Genomic DNA, 22,427 nt, shown 5'->3' with positions numbered 1-22,427 from the left:
GTCGCCATCCAGTCTCCCTGATTGATGAGAGGCAGGATAGTTTGCAGGGTAGCCATTCTGAACTTCTGGTACAGAATGAATTTGTTCAGACTCCGAAGGTCCATGATAGGCCTCAAACCCCTGTCCCGTTTGGGGACCAGGAAGTAACGGGAGTAGAAGCCTCCTGTCCTGGCCTCCGGCGGAACCACCTCTATGGCTTGTTTCTGTAGGAGGTTGTTCACCTCCGCCAGCAGAGGTGGGGAAGGGGGAGTGGTAACTACCACGGACTGGTTTGGGGTCTGAACAAACTCTATTTTGTAGCCCTCTTTTACGATGGACAGTGCCCACCTGTCTGTGGAGATCAACTCCCAGGCAGGCAGGAAAGGGCGTAGGCGGATGGAAGAGCCAACAGTGGGAGCGATGACGCGTGCTTGCAGGAAGTCAAACCCCCTGCTTCTGGGGACGAGCCCCCTTAGACTTGTTGGAGGGCTGGGCCCCGTAACGGTTCCTGCCGTTACCAGAGAAGGAGGGTCGTTCAGGCTGTGCAGGCCGGGGACGCCATTGTTCAGGGGAGAACCGTTGATAGGGCTTCTTGGTCCAGGGCTTAGGCCACTGCTTGGATCTAGAAGTTTTGAGGGTGGATTGGACGCCCAAGTTCTTGGAGGTCTTGACGCTCTTATCGAACTCTTGCAGCGCCGTGTCAGTTGTGGTGCTGAAGAGCCCGTCACCCTCAAAAGGCAGGTCCTCGATAAAGGTTTTTGTATCTTGGTGGAGTGCCGTAGACCGAAGCCAGGAGTGACGCCTAATGCAGACTGCAGAGGTGATCTGTTTGGCTGAGGCTTCCACCATGTGTTTCGCTGCAGCCAGTTGTTGTCTGGCCACAGCGAGACCCTCTTTCTGCAGCTTGGTTGCAGCGGCCTTTTTGTCCTCACTTAGAGAAGAGAGGAACGGGGCAAGTTGTTCCAGCACGGCATACTGATACCTAGCCATGCAGGCTGCATAGTTAGATATTTTTATGCCGAGTGCCCCAGCTGAGTAGACCTTGCGGCCCATTCCGTCGATCTTCCTCCCTTCTTTGTCCGGTGGAGAGGAGTGAACCTTCCTGGCCTTCGAGGAGGAGGAGACTACCACCGAGTTAGGGCGTGGATGGGTGAATAGGAATTCAGCCCCCGTCTCCTGGACCCTGTACATGTGGTCCAGCCGTTTGGATGACACCGGCGTCGAAGATGGTTTGTTCCAAGGTTCCTTGACCACTTGAAGGATCACCTTGGTAACCGGTAAAGCAACTGCAGTGGACGTGTTCTTCTCCATTATGTCGAACACGTTGTCGTCCACTACGGGTTCTGGCTGGGTCACGGGTAATCGGAGGGTGGCAGCGATGCGTTTCACAAGGTCCCCATAAGACTTTAGATCCTCCGATGGCAAAATCGGAAGATCCTCAGCCGTCCGGGAGACCGGTGAAGGGTCTAAGTCCTGGACTTCACCGTCCGACTCCGATGAAGAGTCTTGATGGGTGGAATGCTCTGACAGGATCGGGGTCGACTCTCGCGGTGGCAGCTGGACCGGCAGTGGTCTACGCGGAGTTTCAATCGGAACCAACTGTCGATCTGGGGGGACCGACACCGAAGCCGACGCCTTCCTGGATCGGTGCGAGACCCTCGACATGGAGGAATATTCTGATGCTCGCTCCCAGTCCTGGTAGTCCTCCGGGTACCAATGACAGGAGTCGTACCGAGAGTAGGGCGGTTGCCACCTGCGTTGCTCCCATGGTGGTATCGGGAAGCGTTGAGGCGCATGAAACGGCTCCGGTGCACGTCTGTCCCGAGGTCTGAACGGAACCGACGGGACTATCGGTGCCGACTGTTCCACCTCCGAGGCCGATTCGCTAGCCGACCGCCGACGGGACCCAGAAGACGACGAGCGTTGGGTCAGGTCGATCTCCTGCTCCGATGCCGACAGACGCTGCTGACTCACAGGGCTGCGGCGTGGAGAGGCCAAGATCTTCTTCGGCGGCTTAGAGATCGCCGACGCCAATGTACTGGCCGATGGGGAAGGAGTGCGGGGTCGCTTCCGCTTCTCCTTTGATTTCGCCTTCTTAGGAGCTCAGGTCCCCGAGTCCTCTCGGCGCTTCTTAGCGGGCGTATCCACCGAGCCCTCGCGGGAACGTTTTGTGGAGCCACGCTCTTCCGGCGGATCGGTCAGAGTCAGTATCGGAGCAGCATCGGCCGATGCAAGCTCCTGTGCCGGGGCGTCGGTCGATTTCGGTACCGACGACTCCATCGGTCTATGAGGCCGAAGCGCCGATTCGGTGAGCGCCGCCGATAAACGAGCCGCCCGATTTTTTCTGGTCTGCTTCGAGAAGCGGAGACAGTGCGGACAGGATTCAACTCGGTGCGCTTCTCCCAGGCACAACAGGCACAGGGAATGGCCGTCCGGAGGGGCGATCTTCTTTCCACAAGCACGGCAGCGCTTGAAAAACCCCCAGCGACTTTCCATAGAAAGAAGCCGCAGAAAAAAACTACTCAGAATGATCTGAGAGAAAAACGGGGGAAAGCGGGAGCGAAGCACCCCAAGGGGCAGTTCGCCAGACAAACAAAGAACGCTTTTTTTTTTTTTTTTTTACTAACACTAACTATACTAAACTATAAATTTAACTAACTAACTAACAACGATAAACAGGCTAAGACGAGAAAAAAAAGGCAAAGCCAAGGATTCTCACCGACTGGGGAAACGGAAAGGAAAACCTCTCAGCGCAGCGGTCAGAAAGGAACTGGCGGGATCCCCGCGCTGGCGCTGGTGAGCATGCGCATTGGGACGCCTGCGCATGCCCATTGGCGCCGAGCGCGAAAAAATCCCGGGCTTTTTCAGGTACCGATTCGGGGATCGGCGCAGGCGCACTATCCCATGAGTGTGAGGCACAGAGACCACGAAGAAGATCGTACATGTACTAATGAGAAAACAATGAAAGGGAAAGGTGGATGTCTCTTCTCTCTGCATACCACAGTCCTAATCCAAAGTAGCACCCACACACCTGGGAACTAAGTTCCCAGTACAGAACTCCAGGCTCACATCTGCCAGACCTCATCAACTCCTCATCAATCCAAAGTCCTCACAGACTTCATAATGTGTCAGTCGACTCACAGTGTCCCTACCTGACCTACAAGTGGAAGATCTAGCAAATCTGAAAGTTTTCCATCATCTATACCAAGTCGTCCTTATTTGAGGTTTCTGTCCCCTCTTCTACTGGAGAAAGTGCCTTCTGTCAGTGGAAGCTGACCTTTGGCGCCAACACCATGTATTTATTCAAGATCTAAATGAATCTAAATGAACCATTAGCTTCCAGCTATTTCTTCAAAAGAAGTAATTACCTTTAGATTCCCTCGGTCAAGAGCTGCAGTGAGGTGCTTCCTGACTTCAGTTAACTTTGGCCGGGGCCCACAGGGACTAGCACCTTGCTTAAGAGGATTTTCCTTCAGAAAAAGTTCTAGCTTGGATTCTCCAAGAAGAAGTTCTGCCATGTCATCTATTAAGGTAAAGAAAAATCATTAAGTAGACAGTTTGCACATGGCACAGATGGTACAGAAGATTAAAAATGACAATCATGCTATAAACAAGATATCCATTGGCAGAAAGGTAGCAAGAGCTACCATCCTTAACCCTCTGCCCCATTCCAAATTTCAATCCTGCAAATCTGGAGGGGCAGGAAGGTCAAAACATCTTTTACTAGCTGAAGATACAGGATGTTTTCTTGTTCCTCCTCTGTTGCAGGTACTCAGCCCTCAGCACAGCCAGAGGTATGTGCTTTTGCTAGGAGCCTGTGGCTTATTGCCTGTGGTCTTAACCAAGCCAAACAACGGAAACCAGAACTGGCCCAGGATGCTGGAACATCATCATGCACATATTTTGTTTGACTGGGCTGTAGCTGCGCATTTGTTTGGTAAAACAATCTGAGTCCCCATACAGGAAGAAAAATGGGGTCTTCGTGCATAAATGCATGTATATGTAGACATATGGATGATGGTTTTGAACAGAGTTAGAAGTACATTTCCACTGCTTCATCTTAAGGCAGAAAGTCATATCTTTGAACGCAGCAATATCTTTTTCACTTAAAGGGCCCCCTCCCAAAAAAATTACATCCAGGACTTTTTTTGTTGAAAAAGCCCAGCAGGAACTCTTTTGCATATTAGACCAGACCCCCCCCCCCGACATCACCAGAAGTGATGTCACCCATTCAGTAGCTTCCTTTCTGCATATTAACACAGAACAGTACAGTGCCATAAGCTGTATTTCATGGATGTGTGTTCTCACACAACCCATTGGGAGACCTTGTCTCACCATCCCCACCCCAACACAGCCGGAGAGAGCCGTGATTACATCTAAACACATACTACAATAACTTGACAGCTCTTTTAGAAACCTGCTTCTCATCTGCTTGTGATTCCTGCCACTTGGCTGTTCCTGGTCTAAAAGTACTCTAGAGCAGCTGCTCTTGCTGCTTGAATTCCTTATAATGTTGCTTGAAAATACAGGCTTATGGGAGGGTCAGCCACATTTGATCTGCTCACCCTTAAGAGTTCTGTTCTTCTCAGTTCAAAGCCAAACTATCACCACTATTTTTCCCTCATTCCAAGTTAAAATGCAATAGGTTTTCCCAGCAGAGGGCAATGCAGCTCTGTGTCACACCAAGGTGAGAAACTGGCAACTGTCACAGCTTATATTCATTAAACATATTTGCATTAGGGTGCAGAGATGCCGAAATCATGTACGCATAACTATGGGCTTCTTAATTATATAGGTGCATTCTGTGCCACTAGCATGAGAAAGAACTATACCTGACGTAAAAGTTACAAAGCTGTAGAAAGACAGGGGAAAAAAATCAGCAACATTTTGGACTGACATTGATTCAACCATCACCCAGCATGCAATTTTAGATAACTGTCTTTAACAACACCACAGTTGACAGACACTATGAGCACTCCAGGCTACCCTACAAATGTTCCCTTAATGAAAACTGTAATAGCAAAAAAGATTTATGCCTACATCTCCTTGCTAGGAATCTGGGAGAGGCACATTCAGCACACTCCTGCTGTCTGACTTGTAGGTAAACAAAGCTATAAATCCATCGCTCATTAAGTGTTTTCATCATAGCCCTAAGACATTCTGCTGTGCTACAATTACTGAAGTAACGGGAATGGCTGTTTGTGTATTTCTAGAATGTTGAGGCAAGCAGTAGCTTTCTTCTGTTTCTTGAAATATGGCTTCCCTTACTTGCTCTCTCTGGACCAAAAGGAATATTTATTACTCCAAACATTTATTTTACTCAGGTTTGGAATCCTGGCATTTTTAACTAGCAGGTATGACCAGAGAAGCTTGTATGATATTCAGTTCTCAAAAGGAAATAAAAATCTGCTGGCAAATTAAAGGTACTGACAGCGTTAAGCCACTCTGATGTTATCTCTGGCACTTGGGACCAAATTAAATGTTACAGCACAGCATCAAGTAATTTTAGAACAAGTGTTACTTTGCCTTGCAAAGCATCTTTGACAAGGAAGCTTAACCCTTTCTCAGCCAGCCCATTTTCCCTGCCCCCCATCCCCCAAGTTGTGGACCTATGCTTACCACACAAAGACTGGAAACTTGTAGGGACAGAAAACCAACAGCAGTTAAGGACAAGGGGGTAACACGGAAAGACCAACAAGAACAAAGTAATCTCTCCAACCTGGCCCAAATCACCCCTTCCCAAGGATGTTTTGCAAGAGAGCAGCTCCCTTCCAGCTGAGAGCCAGTTTGGTGTAGTGGTTAAGTGTGCAGACTCTTATCTGGGAGAACCGGGTTTGATTCCCAACTCCTCCACTTACAGCTGCTGGAATGGCCTTGGGTTAGCCATAGCTATCGCAGGAGTTGTCCTTAAAAGGACAGCTGCTGTGTGAGCTCTCTCAGCCTCATCCACCTCACAGGGTGTCTGTTGTGGGGGGAGAAGATATGGGAGATTGTAAACTGCTCTGAGTCTCTGATTCAGAGAGAAGTTCGGGGTATAAATCTGCAGTCTTCATCTTCTTCTAATGCTACATGCGGCTATGTCATCAAGACAAGTTTGGCCCTTAAACTGTTTTGAGGCACCGTTTTCATTTCAAGATCCAAGGCAATCATTTGCTTCAGAAAGGGCTCTAAAACACTGTCATTAAATTTAAGGAGGTCTTTTTCCTAGGCAGTGTACAGACAGTACATTTCCAAAATCCTGGAGACAGAACAATACAGCTGTCTTTGACTGTGATAAGTACATTTCCTTCTTTTGGGGGGGTGACCCACCAGTCTCTGGTCAAACCTGTTTTGTAACCCAGTAGAAAGCTGGAAGAAGTCTTCAGAAGTATGACCAAAGCTCCCATAATATGCCTGTAATAATACCATTGTGATACCATTTACCTCTCCTTTACTCCCCAATACCACTGCAATACCATTTATCTCTTCTTCACTCCAAAGTTCCTGCCTGCATTTGGGCATGAGAGCCAGTCTGATGTAGTGGTTAAGTACATGGACTCTTATCTGGGAGAACTGGGTTTAATTCCCCACTCCTCCACAGGTACCTGCTCATGTGACCTTGAGTCAGTCACAAGTTCTCTCAGAGCTGTTCTGCTCAAGAGCAGTTCTGCCAGGACTCTCTCAGCTCCACCTACCTCACAGGGTATTTGTTGTGGGAAGGGAAAGGAGATTGTAAGCTGCTTTGAGACTCCTTTGGGTAGTAAAGAGCAGGGTATAAATCTAATCTCCTCCTCCTTGTATTTAAGCAGCTTTTTCCCCTTCCCAAATTTTTCCCTTCCCTGAAATTATGATAGTAGCACATGCAATTATTTTAAATTGTTTTTATATTTTATATTTTTATTGTTGTTTATTGTATCAGTCACACTAATGTGTTTGTGTCCACCCTTGGTTTGTGAGCTGCCCTGAGCCTGCCTTTGGTGGGGAGGGTGGGATATAAATTAAATAAATTAAATAAATATATCTATAATTATATCTATATATGAGTGCTTGCAGCCTTTAAAAACCAGTGTGAAGTCTCCCTTGAGGATAACTTCTAGAAGAAGCTGAACCATAAGTAGTGTTATACTGATAAAAAGGAAGGACCTCCGTAACTTTAGGCCGATTAGCTTGCTTTCCATTGCTTCTAAATTATACCGTAAACATTAAAAAAAATAAAATAAAGAGGACTGTATCATTGAGAACAATTTAATCCATCCCCTGCAAATAGGATTTTTAAAAGGCCACTCTATAATTGAATACTGTCAAACACTACATACTTTGGCTGTCAAGGCTGTTAGAGGTTCAACAAAAGCTCTATACGTATCCTTTATTGACCTGGCTTCAGCTTTTGACTCCCTCAATAGGGACAGATTATGGTGGAAACTCCTGATTATTAATATTGACCCCAGGCTGGTTTATTTGATAAGCCAACTGCATCAAAACACTACAGTGAAGGTCAAGGTTGGTATGTTAACAGATGATATTCCTGTGTAGAAGGGGGTAAGCAAGGTTGTATTTTGGCCCCCACTCTGTTTAATCTGTATATGAATTATATAGTTAATAGACTAGAGGGCATGGAATTTATGTCCCTGCCATTACGTCAAACAAAGATACCAATCATTTTATATGCAGATGACATTGGGGTGTGTGTGTTGTAATTGACTAAAATTGGCCAGAGAAGGCTACTAATAAATTGGGTCAATATTGTAATGAAGAAGGTTTATGTAATAAATTATGCTAAATCTAAAGTAATAGTTTTTAGGAAACGACCTGGGAAGTCAGTATGGAAAATTCTGGGTGCTCATATTGAACAGTGTAGTACAAATAAGTATCTAGGAATAGCGTTTTCAGAAACTCTTACATGATGGCCTCGTTTGTCTTTGTTGAATCCTTTTCCAGAAGTCTGTGGGGGAGATAGTGAAATTTTTCTTTTCTAAGGCAGGTGGTATGGTTGATCTGGTGATCAAACTGTTTAGTAGCAACATTATCCCCAGTTTATTTTATGGTATTGAAATATGGGGTTGGGGAGAGCAGATTTTGGAATCACTGGAAAAAATACGAAATTATCGAGATGGATTCTTGTGTTGCCTAAAGGTTCCCCAGTAGCATTAATGAGGGCTGAGATTAATATCCCTTCTCTGAAAGCTAGGCTAATATCAAAGTTTTGTCTTACTGGATGGAGAACATTGATAGTTCCCAGGATTTGCTGGCTCTCAAAGTCTCTGTCTTCTTTTAAAACATGCTAAGAGCTATAAAGATTACTTGGGTTTTATTCAGTCACAGTTTACAATCCCGAATAATAACCTGTTAAATTCTAATTGATCAGGTCAGAAACTGAAGGAATGGATTTTTAAAATGGAAGGGAAAATAGACAGTCGTGTAATTGATCGATCCATAGTGGCCCCCTATTTAAATTCCTGAAAAGAGATCAGGTCAGGACATCATATTTAAGGACTTTAACAACAATGAAATTGAGGATGGCCTTTACTAGTCTAAAGTTCCAAGCTATGCCCTCAGCAGTTTGTTTGGAATATTTTTTTAATGTGCCTGCCCCTTTATGATGCTGTGTGTGTGGTTCAGGAGAAATAGATGATTTGATTCACTATATTTTGAAATGTCTCCCCATCATGAAACCCAAAACAAATTTATTGTTAATATACTATCCATGCATGAAGCAGCTTCGGATCTAGAAAAAGTAATCTTTTTGCTTGCAGATAAGGATGCTTATGCCTCTAATAGAGTTGCTTTGTTTGCGCTAGCTGCAAGAAGGATTAGATCAAACGGTATGGAACCTCAGTTATAAACTGTTGGGTCTGTTGTAATTTCATTTGGATGTTTCCAGGTTCTGATCGGTATCAGTTTTGTAATATTGTTGATTTGTTTTAATATTGTAATAATGTTAAGACCTATGGTCAATACATTACAATAAAAATATACCACATCTACTGCACCTTCCAGAAGAGAAAAAGGAAAGGAAAGGACCCCTGTGCAAGCACCAGTCGTTTCCGACTCTGGGGTGACGTTGCTTTCACAACGTTTTCACAACAGACTTTTTACAGGGTGGTTTGCCATTGCCTTCCCCAGTCATCTACACTTTCCCCCCAGCAAACTGGATACTCATTTTACCAACCTCGGAAGGATGGAAGGCTGAGTCAACCTCAAGCTGGCTACCTGAAAACCCAGCTTCTGCCGGGGATTGAACTCAAGTTGTGAGCAGAGCTTAGGACTGCAGTTCTGCAGCTTTAACACTCTGTGCCACGGGGCTCTTTTTTCCAGAAGAGAAGCCACTGGTAAACTGGTCTAATCAATCTCCTCTGGATTTTAGGAGGCCACGGAAGCAGCTACAACATTGAACCAGGAAAAGGAAGTGAACACACTTTTCTCCCAGATTGAAGCTCCTTCTTGACATCATGAGCAAGCTATCTACCAGTAAGTACTAGCACTAATGAACAAGCTGGTTCTGTTACTCCAAAGAAACAGGGAAGAAGGCTGCACTGGAAAGTAGGAGGGGAAAAAAGAGGTAATGGTGCAAGGAAGAATAATTTATTTGCCTTTTAGATCACATTTTATGTTAACAAGGAGTTCAAAACACCGTCTGTCAAAAAGTGAGGGGAAGACACAGCTGACTACCTATGCCAAGATTATTTCCACATAGAGATTTTTCACCACAAGGGCAGAGGGAAACCATCACAGTAAACGACAAGTCATGCCCTATCTGGGCATGGCTTGCCTAGTTCCTTTTTCTTTTTTCTCCTTTAGTGTAGAGAAAACAAAAACCTAAATTTCTCCAGTTTAAAAGAGAAGCTGCTGGGAGAGTATCCGTTTGAACACTCCATCCGTAACCCCTACAAGGAAGGGGTGGAGCTCTGCTCTACTTTCAAAATGGCACAGGGCAGCGCATTGCCACACACCCTCCCCGCCTCCTTCTTAGCCCTTTAAAGTGCTTTTTATTCCTTTCCCAGATCATTGTGGAGTTTCCAGGTTTCAGTGAGGCAGCCAAAAATCACTGTCCTATCTGTGCTTCCATACAGGCACCAGGGCTTTGTTTTTTTGTAGCAGGAACTCCTTTACATATTAGGCCACACACCCCTGATGTAGCCAATCCTCCAAGAGCATACAGGGCTCTTAGTACAGGGCCTACTGTAAGCTCCAGGACTGGTTACATCAGGGGGTTGCCTAATATGTAAAAGAGTTCTTGCTACAAAAAAATCCCTTACGGACACAATGGAAAAAAAGGACAAGGAGGGGCAGCAGTGACCTGGCAGAACAAGTGTGGGCAGATGCTGCTCCTGCATGCCCCCCCCCCTTGCTGTCACTTCTCTGTGCAGTCACAGCCCAAGCCTCATTGGGTCTGAAAGAATGCAGCACCACACTGGCAAATTTTGGATTTCATATGCTGGTTTACTTAAAATTACTTCTCATCCCATCTCATATATTGAGTACTTCAGAAATGCAACATTTTCCTATACCTTGAAATGAGTTAATAATAATTAACAATTTGATTTTTAGACTGGCGGAAGAAGATGCTGGCTTAATACTACAGAAGGGAATATGTTAAGAAAACTACTAGAATTTATGTTACTAGCCAGTTTGGTGTAGTGGTTAAGTGTGTGGACAAAGTAATCTCTCCAACCTGGCCCAAATTACCCCTTTCCAAGGATGTTTTTCAAGGGAGCAGCTCCCTTCCGGCTGAGAGTCAGTTTGGTGTAGTGGTTAAGTGTGCGGACTCTTATCTGGGAGAACCGGGTTTGATTCCCCACTCCTCCACTTGCACCTGCTGGAATGGCCTTGGGTTAGATATGGCTTTCACAGGAGTTGTCCTTGAAAGGGCAGCTGCTGTGAGAGCCCTCTCAGCCCCACCCACCTCACAAGACGTCTTTTGTGGGGGGAGAAGATATAGGAGATTGTAAGCCGCTCTGAGTCTCTGATTCAGAGAGAAGGGTGGGGTATAAATCTGCAATTCTTCTTCTACTTGCAAAGTTTGAGTGTCCTTCACAAAACTATAGCAATGTATATAAAGTGTTTGTTGTACAGACCAGCAACCCCCCCGCCCCCCCCCCCAAAAAAACCTACATTTGCGGCATTTTCCCCCTGCATTAATTGAGATTCCTTGATGCTGTGCCCTAATAAAGCCATCATCTAGGCCAAGTTACCTTCAAAGGCTCTGCTCATTCAGAAAAGGAACAAAAAACATTAACTTGATGTTCACCGGAGAACAGCAGTAAATTGCTGCTGATAAGGAGAAAAGTAAAACAAACTCTGCAATAGTAAAGAAAGTAGAGGAAAAACAAGATATAGACAATAAGACAGTAAAGATTTATCACCACAGAGGAAAAGATAAAGAAAGTAGCTCTCTATCTCCAAGTCTTATGGATAGGAATGGTAGGAAAGCAAATAATTAATTTGCAACAATGCCCCAGAGGAAAGAAATTACCCCATCGCTACTTGCAATTCTGATGAGTATCATCTAATCACAAAAATAATACCACTGGAACCAAGAAAGAATGTTTAAAGCTACAGTTTTATTAATAAGAGATAAGATTCCATAAGACAGACTACTTACAATATTAGTTTCAAAGAGATTCACATAACTGCTTCATATTTCAAAAAATGCTACTTAGCAAAAAGATACTGGAATAGCACAGAAGATTATGATATGAACTAGGCAGGAAAAGAAAGAAATCCTGGTGCTTAATTCAGAAGCAATAGATGGCATTAAGATCAAAATAAATGCCCATTGATATCAATACGTGTATGATTTTTTTTTAAAATTACAGTTCCTTCATATGTTCCTCTTACTTTAACCATGAGCTCTGCGGCTGTTCAGCTGTGCTGATATTTCCGTGCATGGGGAGGAAATAATGTCTGAACAGCTGGTGGGACCAGACCAGCAAGGGAGGTTAAAATGCTGTTTAACAGGATTTATAGATGGTTCACTGATCTGAGATATAATTTCCACATCTTTGCTAGAAGTCCAAGAATCCCGGCTTGGGAAGAAGCCATAGCTCAGACACACAGCACTGACTTAACATGCATAAGGTCCCAGATTTGATTTCAATTAAAATTAGGCTGCAGTGATGAGAGAGAACTGTCCACTTGAGACCACAGAAAACCACTGCCAATGAGGTAAGTACTGAGCTAGTAACTGTTTCACGCGTGCTATATTTATGGTTGTATTCCTGCGTTTTGGTCATTTTTAAGGTGTGGAGGGGAGGGGAGTGGTAGGGGGTTTCAATGTTTTACATTATATTTTTTTTATTTCAGTTTTAATATTTAAATTCATGAAGGTGATCCTTTTGGATCTTGCGTGTTCTTGTAGCTCACTGCCTTTTGGTGCACAGGTAAATAGTGAAGGTTTTAAGGACATCTTCATTTCAGGGTTACTAATGGGTGTTATTTATTTATCCTGCTGCAGTTTGCACTTAAGTGTTATTGTCCTGATATCAATTGTTAAGATATTTGCGGTTTTTAATTGTGAGTCATAGCTGTTACTGTTTACTAGTGGTCTTTTTAAATGATAATGGTTTTATGAATTTTTTCTGGTGCTACTGTTTTTGCTGTCTGTATAATGAATTGCATTCACTTTTGATGCTGCATTTTACCTTTCCTACAGGGTCTTTGAAATATATTACTTGTGGTGTTGATTTTTACTTTGGTTGGAGATGCTTCTCTTTGTTAGTATATGAACTTTCTGTTTGTTTACTTTGTGTTTATCCTATTACCTTACCTCATGGCTTCTGTCTTACAATGGCTAATCTAAAGGTGATTACTTTAAATTGTAGGTGCTTACAAAATATAATTAAATTCAAATGTATTCATAATTATCTGAAGCATCTTAAAGCTGATATTATATTCCTCCAGGAGACACACTTAAAGAATAACGTCAATTTTCTCTTTAACTCTAAATTCTTTCCTCACTGTTTTACTGCCCCGGGCTCTTCCAAGGCTAGGGGGGCGGCGATCCTTCTTTCTGCCTCAGTCCAGTTTTCATGCACAAATGTAGAGCAAGATTCTCGGGGTCGCTATATTTTTATCAATGGCACTTTAAATGGCACTGCAGTCACTTTAGTTTCAGCATATGCGCCTAATGTGGGTCAAATTAGTTTTGTCAATGATTTGTTTATTAAATCACAGGATTTTCATACTGGATCAGTTATCTTGGGTGCAGACCTGAATTATTTTGAAGAAGATATTGGATTTATATCTTGCCCTACACTCCGAAGTATCTCAGAGTGGCTCACAATCTCCTTCCTCCCCACAACAGACACCTTGTGAGGTGGGTGGGGCTGAGAGGGCTCTCACAGCAGCTGCCCTTTCAAGGACAACCTCTGCCAGAGCTATGGCTGACCCAAGGCCATTCCAGCAGGTGCAAGTGGAGGAGTGGGGAATCAAACCCAGTTCTCCCAGATAAGAGTCCGCACACTTAACCACTACACCAAGCTGGCTCTCTAATGGATCTAAATTTAATGGATCTCCAATTTAATGGCTCTAAATGCTAATAGGAAAACTGCCTGGCCTAAGCGGCATAAATCCGATCTATCTTACCCTAATTATACTAGCCTTAAAAATTTAGTGCAAAAGTTGACCTAATTGATGTGTGGCGTTATCTTCATCCTGAGGGGCGGGATTTTACTTATTTTTCAAATCAATTTCAGACACATACAAGAATTGATTATCTTTTTATTTCACAGTCCCTTTGTAACAATTTACTAGACGTTAATATTGATCCAAGATGTTGGTTAGACCATGCTGCTGTTCTCTGTACTCTTAAAGAGAATGTTCCCAAGGATAAAAGTTTCACCTGGAGGTCTGATAACTTGTTGTTGCAAGATGAAAACATTGTTAAGCAGCTAGAAAATCTTACTCGTGAATATTTTATAAATAACATCTCCAGTGAGGTCAGCATACCAGTCATCTGGGATACGTACAAAGCAGTACTCTGGGGGCATTGTATATCAATTGCTTCTGCTTATCGCAAGAAGCGGGACAAAGTGTGTTCTGAACTGATTGATAATATAAGAAAATTAGAAGCACAGCATAAAGCAACGTGTTCAAACAAGGCATATAAATTAGTTTTAATTGAAAGAAGAAAATTGGAGGCTCTTGAAGTTCACAAAATAAAAAGGAATCTTCTTTACCTAAAACAAGCATGGTGGTATGCTGGTCCAAAATCTTCCCATCTTCTGGCTTGGAACGTCAACAAGCGTGAAATGAATTTTGGGGTGAAAGAGCTTAAGGACTCTTCTGGACTTTTATGCATGTCCTCTAAGCAAATTGTAAATATTTTTTTAAAAATTTATTCTAATCTTTATAAATCAACTTTTCCTCCCATTGATTCTATTGATGGTTTTCTTCAATCAATTCCTTCCCTTAAATGTATTTCTGATTCTCATTGTTCTTTTTTAGAAGAACCTATTGAGGAGCAAGAACTTTTATCAGCAATTAAAAAAAATGAAATCAAATAAATTCCCTGGGGTGGATGGTTTTTTCTCTGATTTTTACAAATGTTTTCAATCTTCTCTATCCCCTTATTTGCTTGACACTTTTAATTATGCTTTGGAGATAGGTCATCTTCCAAAATCGTGGTCCTTGGCTAAAGTCATCGTTATACCCAAGCTAGATAGGGATCTGACTGACCTGAAAACGTATCATTTGATTTCATTAATGAATCATGATTACAAGGTATTTACTAATATTTTCACCCAGAGACTTAACAGGATTATAGAAGAGTATATTTCTATTGAGCGGACAGGTTTCATACTGTCTTGTGACATAACTGACAATATCCGAAAACTTGTCAGCACTATTTCGTACAGTCATGAGCATAAGCTACCTAATGTGTGTGCGTTGGCTTTGGATATAGAGAAAGCATTTGATACTGTAGAGCCTTCTTATCTGTAAGCTTTATTACGAGCAATGAGATTTTTTCCTAAATTTTGCTCTGTCTTACAAGCGTTATATTTATCTCCCTGGGCTTTTCTCTGTGTTAATGCCCTCAATTCACCTGTTATATACCTTTCCAGGGGTACACGCCAAAGTTGCCCCTTGTCACCTCTGCTCTTCGCACTTGCAATAGAGCCGCTATCAGTTCTAATTAGAAATGATAATCTTATTAAGGGCGTTCTAGTATAAAAATTAGTTTATTTGCGATGACATGGTTCTTTTTATTTCAGATCCAATAGCTTCTCTCCCCAAAACTCATTCGCACCTTCTTTGGTAGTGTAACAGGCCTTTGAATCAATCAAAATAAATCTATTCCTTATCCTATAAATCTGGATCCTGATGTTTCTTCATTCATTAAAAGGAAATATCATTATTGTTGGGTGAATACTAAGTGGAAGTATTTAGGTGTTTTTATTCCACTTTCAATGTCTGACTTTTTAAAATTCAATCATAGGGAGCTTTCAAAAACTATTTCTGACCTTTGCGCACTGGTTGACGAAACACTTGTCACTTTTGGAAAGAATTTTAATGGTTAAAATGATTCTCTTGCTCAAAATGATGTTTTATTTTCGTGCTCTTCCTAGTGATCTCCCCCTTTCTCTTTTGAGAAAATGGCAGAAATATATTAACAATTTTATTTGGCAAAATAAAAAAACCCATATATGTTTTTCTACTTTACATTTATCCAATCAGGCAGTTGGTCTGGCAGTTCCTGACGTTCGGAGGTATTATGAAGCCATTGTGTTAACCAGTGTAATTAATTTCTACCGATCCTCCTATGTTGCTGAATGAAAGATAGAAAACTTATGTCTGTTGCACTATAGTTTTAGGGAAGCTCTTCGGAACAGTCATCGTAGATGTTTTACCTCTTCCTGTAACCCTTTTTTAAAAGTTTTGCTTAGGGTATGGAATAGATGCTCAGCTAGGATTGCCCCTCCTACTTCATTACTAATGGAGTTTACAAATTACTCGCCTTTTATACCAGGTGCTATCGTCAATTCATTTAGTATCTGGCGCAAATCTAATCTCACCAGATTTTTTGACATTCTGTCACATGGACGTCTAAAGCCTAAGATCTCACTTGATCGTATTTCCACTGCTGCTTTGCCATGGATAGAATACTTACAAGTGCAAAGCTTCTTAGCCCGTTATTCCTTTAAGAGCTTTGAGAGCAAAGTTTTTGGACTTTGAACATCTTTTGTGTACTGAGGACAATTAGATCAAAGGTCTGATCTCAAAAGTTTATAATTTGCTTCTTAATAGAGACTATTATACTAATTCATCTTGTAGGAATGCATGGCAATCAGAATTATCTTGTAGTTTTGATGACACAGATTGGCTCAGTATTTGGCAATCTCGTTCTCTTAAATCGAGATCAATGAATATTAAGTTACAGGAATATAAAATGTTAGCTAGGTGGTACCTAACACCGGTACGTTTGTCTCATCTTTTCCCATCTAGTTCCTCCCTCTGTTGGAAGGGGTGTGGCAATCGTGACACATACCTTCACTGCTGGTGGCTGTGTCCATTGATTAGGCTTTTCTGGTCTTTAATTCAGTCAAAGGTTTTATTGTTAACAGGCAATGTAATACTATCTGACCCTACGGTTATCCATTTAAATATTTGGGGGGATTTCCTAATTTCTAAGTCACAAAGGGGATTTATTGTCAGAACTTGTAACTTCACTAAGCACTGTTAGCATAACTGACTCCATGCTGTAACCAAAGACTAACCCAATGTGCTTTGCGCTAGGCCACTAACACAGACTCATGTGCATTTCAAACAAACTGTGATCACTGAAGGATGGCACCTGGTCAACATCTGCAGGTGGCCTTTGAAGCCAAGCCGAACAGGCCTTCACAGCGGGACGCTATCCTCCCTCCTGATAACAATCCCTGGGAAGGAGACAGTCGTCTCCAAACCGTGTGAAAGATGGTTTTATTATTGCTTCTAGCATTGCTACAACAACCGCATAAAACTGTAACAAATGCCAGGCTTGGCATCAGTGTTATCTTGTACCTCTACCTCTGTAGTTCTCAATAAAGCCTATACTTTTGTAACGAGTTTGGGCCTCGATTGAAGTTTCTCCAGTTCTGACATTTATTTCCCTATTATTCACTGCCGCCAAATATGCTATAGTTTTAACTTGGAAAAAACCTGAGTCTCCCTCTATCCAAACTTGGGCTTCTAAACTTTGGGAATATTTTATTTTAGATAAATTAGTTAGTTTTCAATCTCATTATGGGTCTAAGTCTTCTCCTATAGGGGAACCTTTTTTGAAAAGGAATTTTGCTTCCTGCCTTCACACTTCAATGTTACCACAAGATGAATATCTTTCATTAATAACCTCACATTGTATTCATAAATGAAGCCTTGAATCTTATGTATGTATCTATATGTGTGTGTGTATTGTGTTTGAGTTTATTGTAACGTCCACATTAATTTTTCTATTTAGTTATTTAGTTTAGATTTGCAAAGTACCTTAGGTAGTGGAGTGCAGTATTATTATTAGTAGTAATATTTTTCGTAGTATTGTGTTTATTGCAATGTTCTTTTTAGGCCTATATTCAACCTTGTAACGTGACAGCCTAATCTCAGGATTGAAATCTTCTCATTGTTTCTGTTTTGCTTACAATTACTTATCGTCATTCAATTTTATATTGTACTTGCTTATGAAAGTTTCAATAAAATCCCTTTTAAAACGTCAAAAAAAATGAATATACAATGGAGGTGAAGAATAGGTTTAAGGAACTAGAGTTGATGGACAGAGTGCCTGAAGAACTATGGATGGAGGTTCGTGACATTGTACAGAAGGTAGCATTCAGCACCATCCCAAAGAAAAACAAATGCAAGAAAGCAAAGTGGCTGTCTGATGAGGCTTTACAAATAGCTGAGGAAAGAAGGAAAGTGAAAAGCAAAGATGAAAAGGAAAGATTCACCCAACTGAATGCAGATTTCCAGCAAACAGCAAGAAGAGATAAGGAGGCCTTCCTGAAGGAACAATGCAAAGCAATAGAGGAAAATAATAGAATGGGAAGGACAAGAGATCTCTTCAAGAAAATTGGAGAAATCAAGGGAATGTTTCGTGCAAAGATGGCCATGATAAAGGACAAAAACGGTATGGACCTAACAGAAGCAGAAGAGATCAGAAAGAGGTGGCAAGAATACATAGAAGAATTATACAAGAAGAATCTCGATGTCCCTGACAACCATGACAGTGAAATCAATGACCTTGAGCCAGACATCCTGGAGTGTGAAGTCAAATGGGCTTTAGAAAGCATTACGAACAACAAAGCGAGCGGAGATGATGGTATCCCAGTTGAGCTATTCAAAGTCCTAAAAGATGATGCTGTTAAAGTGATGCACACATTATGTCAACAAATTTGGAAAACACAATAGTGGCCACAGGATTGGAAAAGATTGGTTTATATTCCAATTCCAAAGAAGGGTAATGCCAAGGAATGTTCAAACTATTGCACCATTGCACTCATTTCGCATGCCAACAAGTTCATGTTAAAGATCCTACAAGCTAGGCTTCAGCAGTATGTAGATCGAAAACTACCAGAAGTTCATGCTGGGTTTCAGAGAGGTAGAGGAACTAGAGATCAAATTGCCAACATTCGATGAATTATGGAGAAAGCACAGGGGTATCAAAAAAATGTCTATTTCTGCTTCATTGACTATGCTAAAGCCTTTGATTGTGTGGATCACAACAAACTGTGGTAAGTCTTTAAAGAGATGGGAGTACCAGACCACCTCACATGTCTCCTGAGAAACTTGTATAAGGGTCATGGAACAACTGATTGGTTTAGAATAGGAAAAGGAGTTCGACAAGGATGTATATTGTCACCCTGCTTATTACATTTATATGCAGAGTACATCATGCAGAATGCTGGCCTGGATGAAGCACAAGCCGGTATTAAGATTGCCGGGAAAAACATCAACAACCTCATATATGCAGATGACACTACTCTAATGGCAGAAAGTGAGAAGGACCTAAAGAACCTCTTGTTGAGGGTGAAAGAGGAGAGCACAAAAGTAGGCTTGAAACTCAACATCAAAAAAACTAAGATCATGGCAACTGGTCCCGTCACACCTTGGCAAATAGAAGGGGAAGACGTGGAAGTAGTGACAGACTTCACATTTCTGGGGTCCAAGATCACTGTAGATGGTGACTGTAGCCATGAAATTAAAAGACGTTTGCTCCTTTGGAGGACAGCTATGGCGAACTTGGGCAGCATAATATAAAGCAGAGACATCACCCTGCCAACAAAATTCCTTATAGTCAAAGCGATGGTATTCCCAGTAGTAATCTATGGCTGTGAGAGCTGAACCATAAGGAAGGCCGAGTGCAGAAGAATAGATGCTTTTGAGCTGTGGTGCTGGAGAAGAATCTTGAGAGTCCCTTAGACTGCAAGAAGATCAAATCAGTCAGTTCTAAGGGAAATCAACCCAAACTGTTCCCTGGAAGGTCAGATGCTGAAGCTGAAGCTCAAATACTTTGGCCACCAAATGAGAAGGGAGCACTCCCTGGAGAAGATCCTGATGCTGGGAAAGACAGAAGGCAAAAGAAGAAGGGGACGGCAAAAGATGAGATGGCTGGACAGTGTTACTGATGTAACAAACACAAATTTGAGCAGACTTCAGAGGATGGTGGAAGACAGGAAGGCCTGGCGAGACTTTGTCCATGGGGTTGCAAAGAGTCGGACTCAACTGTGTGACTGAACAACAACAAGGCAGGCTCAGGGTGGGATGGAAGGGATATAAATTACAGCTATAATCAACTAAATAAGTGAACCTTTGCTGCCCTTTAAGGGGATGTCAAAATTGGTCTCCTCAGAGCCAACTCTAATTAAACTGTAACTGTCAGGTTCCCATTCCCATTCACGCTTCTGGGAAATTAAGCAGCATGAGGGGGCTGGCTTTCCTCTGCCCAAGGTCAGAGATGGACCCTACTGTGAAAGGACTTCTGGCTAAAAAACTACTTCGAGAATGCTTTTAAACTGAGCTTCGCATTGTGGAGTTTTATCCTTTATCTTAACTTACTCCTAGATAATTTCATCTGTGTTTTTATACTCTGGTTTTATTGTATATTTCAGGTTTTATTTCATTATTTTATCTAGATCTTATCTCTTTTTAATTGGCTCTTATCTTTTCTTGTGGATGGTTTTCTGGTGGAAGGTTTGCTTTCTCCTTCCCTCTCCCTGCAGGGGAATGGCAGGCTGATTAATAAACTTTACCAAATTCTAATCCAGTGGTACCTTTAAGACCAACAAAGTTTTATTCAAGGTATAATCTTTTTTCGTGCATTGCACTCTTCTTCAGATACATTGGAACGGCAGTAGCAAGTCCATACATATAGGTAGAGGGTGAGCAACAAATTAGCATACAACATAATAAAGCCATTTGACAGATGGAAGGACCAAAATGGAATAACAAGCTTTGTTTACATGGTCACCATTTTTTTGGGTTTAATTCCGTGAGGGGGGGAGAACATAGTGAAGGAAATAAATATATCAAAATCAGAGACTGATGGGCAGATTTACCCTTCTTAATTGCAGAATGCTATCACACTCCATCTGTCTCCTCTCAAGTGTGGAGGCAATCTTATAGCATCCACTTCTTGGAGGTGGGGTGATTTGCTTTACCTTTTGTCTTTGCTGTTACCTTGCTAGGTCTGATTATATTCAATACTAGAGACTGAGGGGAAGAAGGTGTTTATTTAGTAGGTGTTTAAGAAGTATTCTGAGGAGCTTTTATTATTTATTTTTAAAGCTAGAGCTGATATGAGTCATAAGATATTAATTGTAAGAGAAAGTGTTCCTCCGAAGATAGTAATCCTGTTGTTAGCTATTTAGTCTTTCTTTTGTTATTTTAATTGGTTTTTATCCTTGTTTGTAACATACACAGCAGTTGGTTCACTTTCTCCTTTTTCCTCCCCGCTTGAGCGTGTAGGAGACTGGCAAGTTGATTAACAAGCCTTATTCAAAAATAGAAAGAAGGTGAAGAAGGCACTGATATTACCATTCACCTCTGTTCTACTCTTATTTTCTGTTTTCTTTGGGGGGCTGTTAGGTCTGACTACACTCAAAAATAGAAAGAAGAAGGTGAAGAAGGCACTGATTGCCACTTTGGGGTCAGTCAGCAATTTTTCTCTAGGCCAGTTTGGCCAGGGATCATGGAGGTTTTTGCCATATTCTCAGCATGCAGCAGGGGTCACGGGGGATGTAAGAAGAAGGTGAAGAAGGCACTGATTGCCACTTTGGGGTCAGTCAGCAATTTTTCTCTAGGCCAGTTTGGCCAGGGATCATGGAGGTTTTTGCCATATTCTCAGCATGCAGCAGGGGTCACGGGGGATGTATGTGCGTGTGGTTGGAGGTATTTGTGAACATATGAACATATAAAGATAATATACATTCTCTCTGATCTCAGAAAGATAAAGCTTTTGAGTTTCTTAATGAAGATCATCATCATTATCATAGATAATAATTCCCTAATGGTGGTGGCCAAATGGGAGTGCTCCCATGACTGATGGGTGCACTCAACAAACTATTGGCCCATCATGCGTCAGTCAACACCTCGGGATTTCCATTGGCTGACTCCCTCTGTCCCCTGCTGACTGCAGGCCTGGGAACACTGATCAAAACACCAAAACAGTCTTACCTTAGAGACAAACACATCTCCAACACTTCTCTGTATCCTCTTCATCAACCAGCCTCACAAAGGGCTGCTGCTCTACTGTGGCCACACAAAGCTTTTTCTCAGAGGCCATGGTGGCCAACTCTTTCCTCTCACTCCCTCTCTCCTCCCCTCAGCTTCCCCCCAGGAAAGACAAGGATTGGGCCACAGGGGAAGCTGCTAGCCAGAGGCTGTTGCTAGGCAGTAAAAGTAGAGTCCTCAGCTGAATATAATGCCATAGGGTCCACCCACCAAAGCAGTTATTTTCTCCAGGGGAAGAGAAATGTGTTGTCTGGAGTTCAATTGTGATCCCAAGAGATCTTCGGGCTCCACCAGGAGGTTGACTACCCAAAGCCTGGCAGCATCCTTTGGGTGGCTTGATGTCACCTGACTGGAATGAGTTAACTAGGCCTGGCTGCATGTGCCTGTTCAGCAATAGCCCCCCTAGGACAGTCAGTTCAACTTAGGCAATTCCTGGAGATTTGAGGGGTACATTCTGGAGAGAGTAGGGTTTGAGGAGGGGGGGGGGGAACCTCAGACAGATACAATGCCAGAGACTCCGCCCTCCAAACCAGCCATTTCCTCCTGGAGAACCAATGTTGCCAATCTTTAGGTAAGGGCAGAAAATCACCCAGAATTACAACTGCCGTACAGATGGCAAAGATCAGCTCCCCTTGAGGTGGGAGGGGGGAGTGAATGCCTTCACTTGGGTGGGTGGGAAGACAGCAAGTGGGGACACTCTCCAGACCCTCTTTCTAGAGTCAGTTGTATTTTTCTCCACAATGGGCCCTTATTCCTTGTTCTAATAT

The 22,427-nt window shown here is 42.6% G+C and overlaps 1 protein-coding gene across 7 annotated transcripts in view; it reads right to left on the bottom strand.

Annotated features, from left to right (window-relative positions):
• Positions 1-22,427, bottom strand: part of TTC7B (tetratricopeptide repeat domain 7B) — a 172,477-nt gene that overhangs the window by 133,340 nt on the left and 16,710 nt on the right. For 6 of the 7 annotated variants that reach the window (XM_060261566.1, XM_060261572.1, XM_060261567.1 and 3 more), the window contains exon 2: positions 3,348-3,502. In XM_060261566.1, the coding sequence (XP_060117549.1) occupies positions 3,348-3,502 (155 nt within the window). Of the gene's footprint in view, positions 1-3,347; positions 3,503-22,427 lie in introns of those variants that run through there. The other variant, XM_060261571.1, reaches the window with a different exon arrangement.

This window comes from Heteronotia binoei, chromosome 21, assembly GCF_032191835.1.
Source record: "Heteronotia binoei isolate CCM8104 ecotype False Entrance Well chromosome 21, APGP_CSIRO_Hbin_v1, whole genome shotgun sequence".
Lineage (NCBI taxonomy): Eukaryota > Metazoa > Chordata > Lepidosauria > Squamata > Gekkonidae > Heteronotia > Heteronotia binoei.
This window is presented reverse-complemented; position numbering and strand designations above follow the sequence as displayed.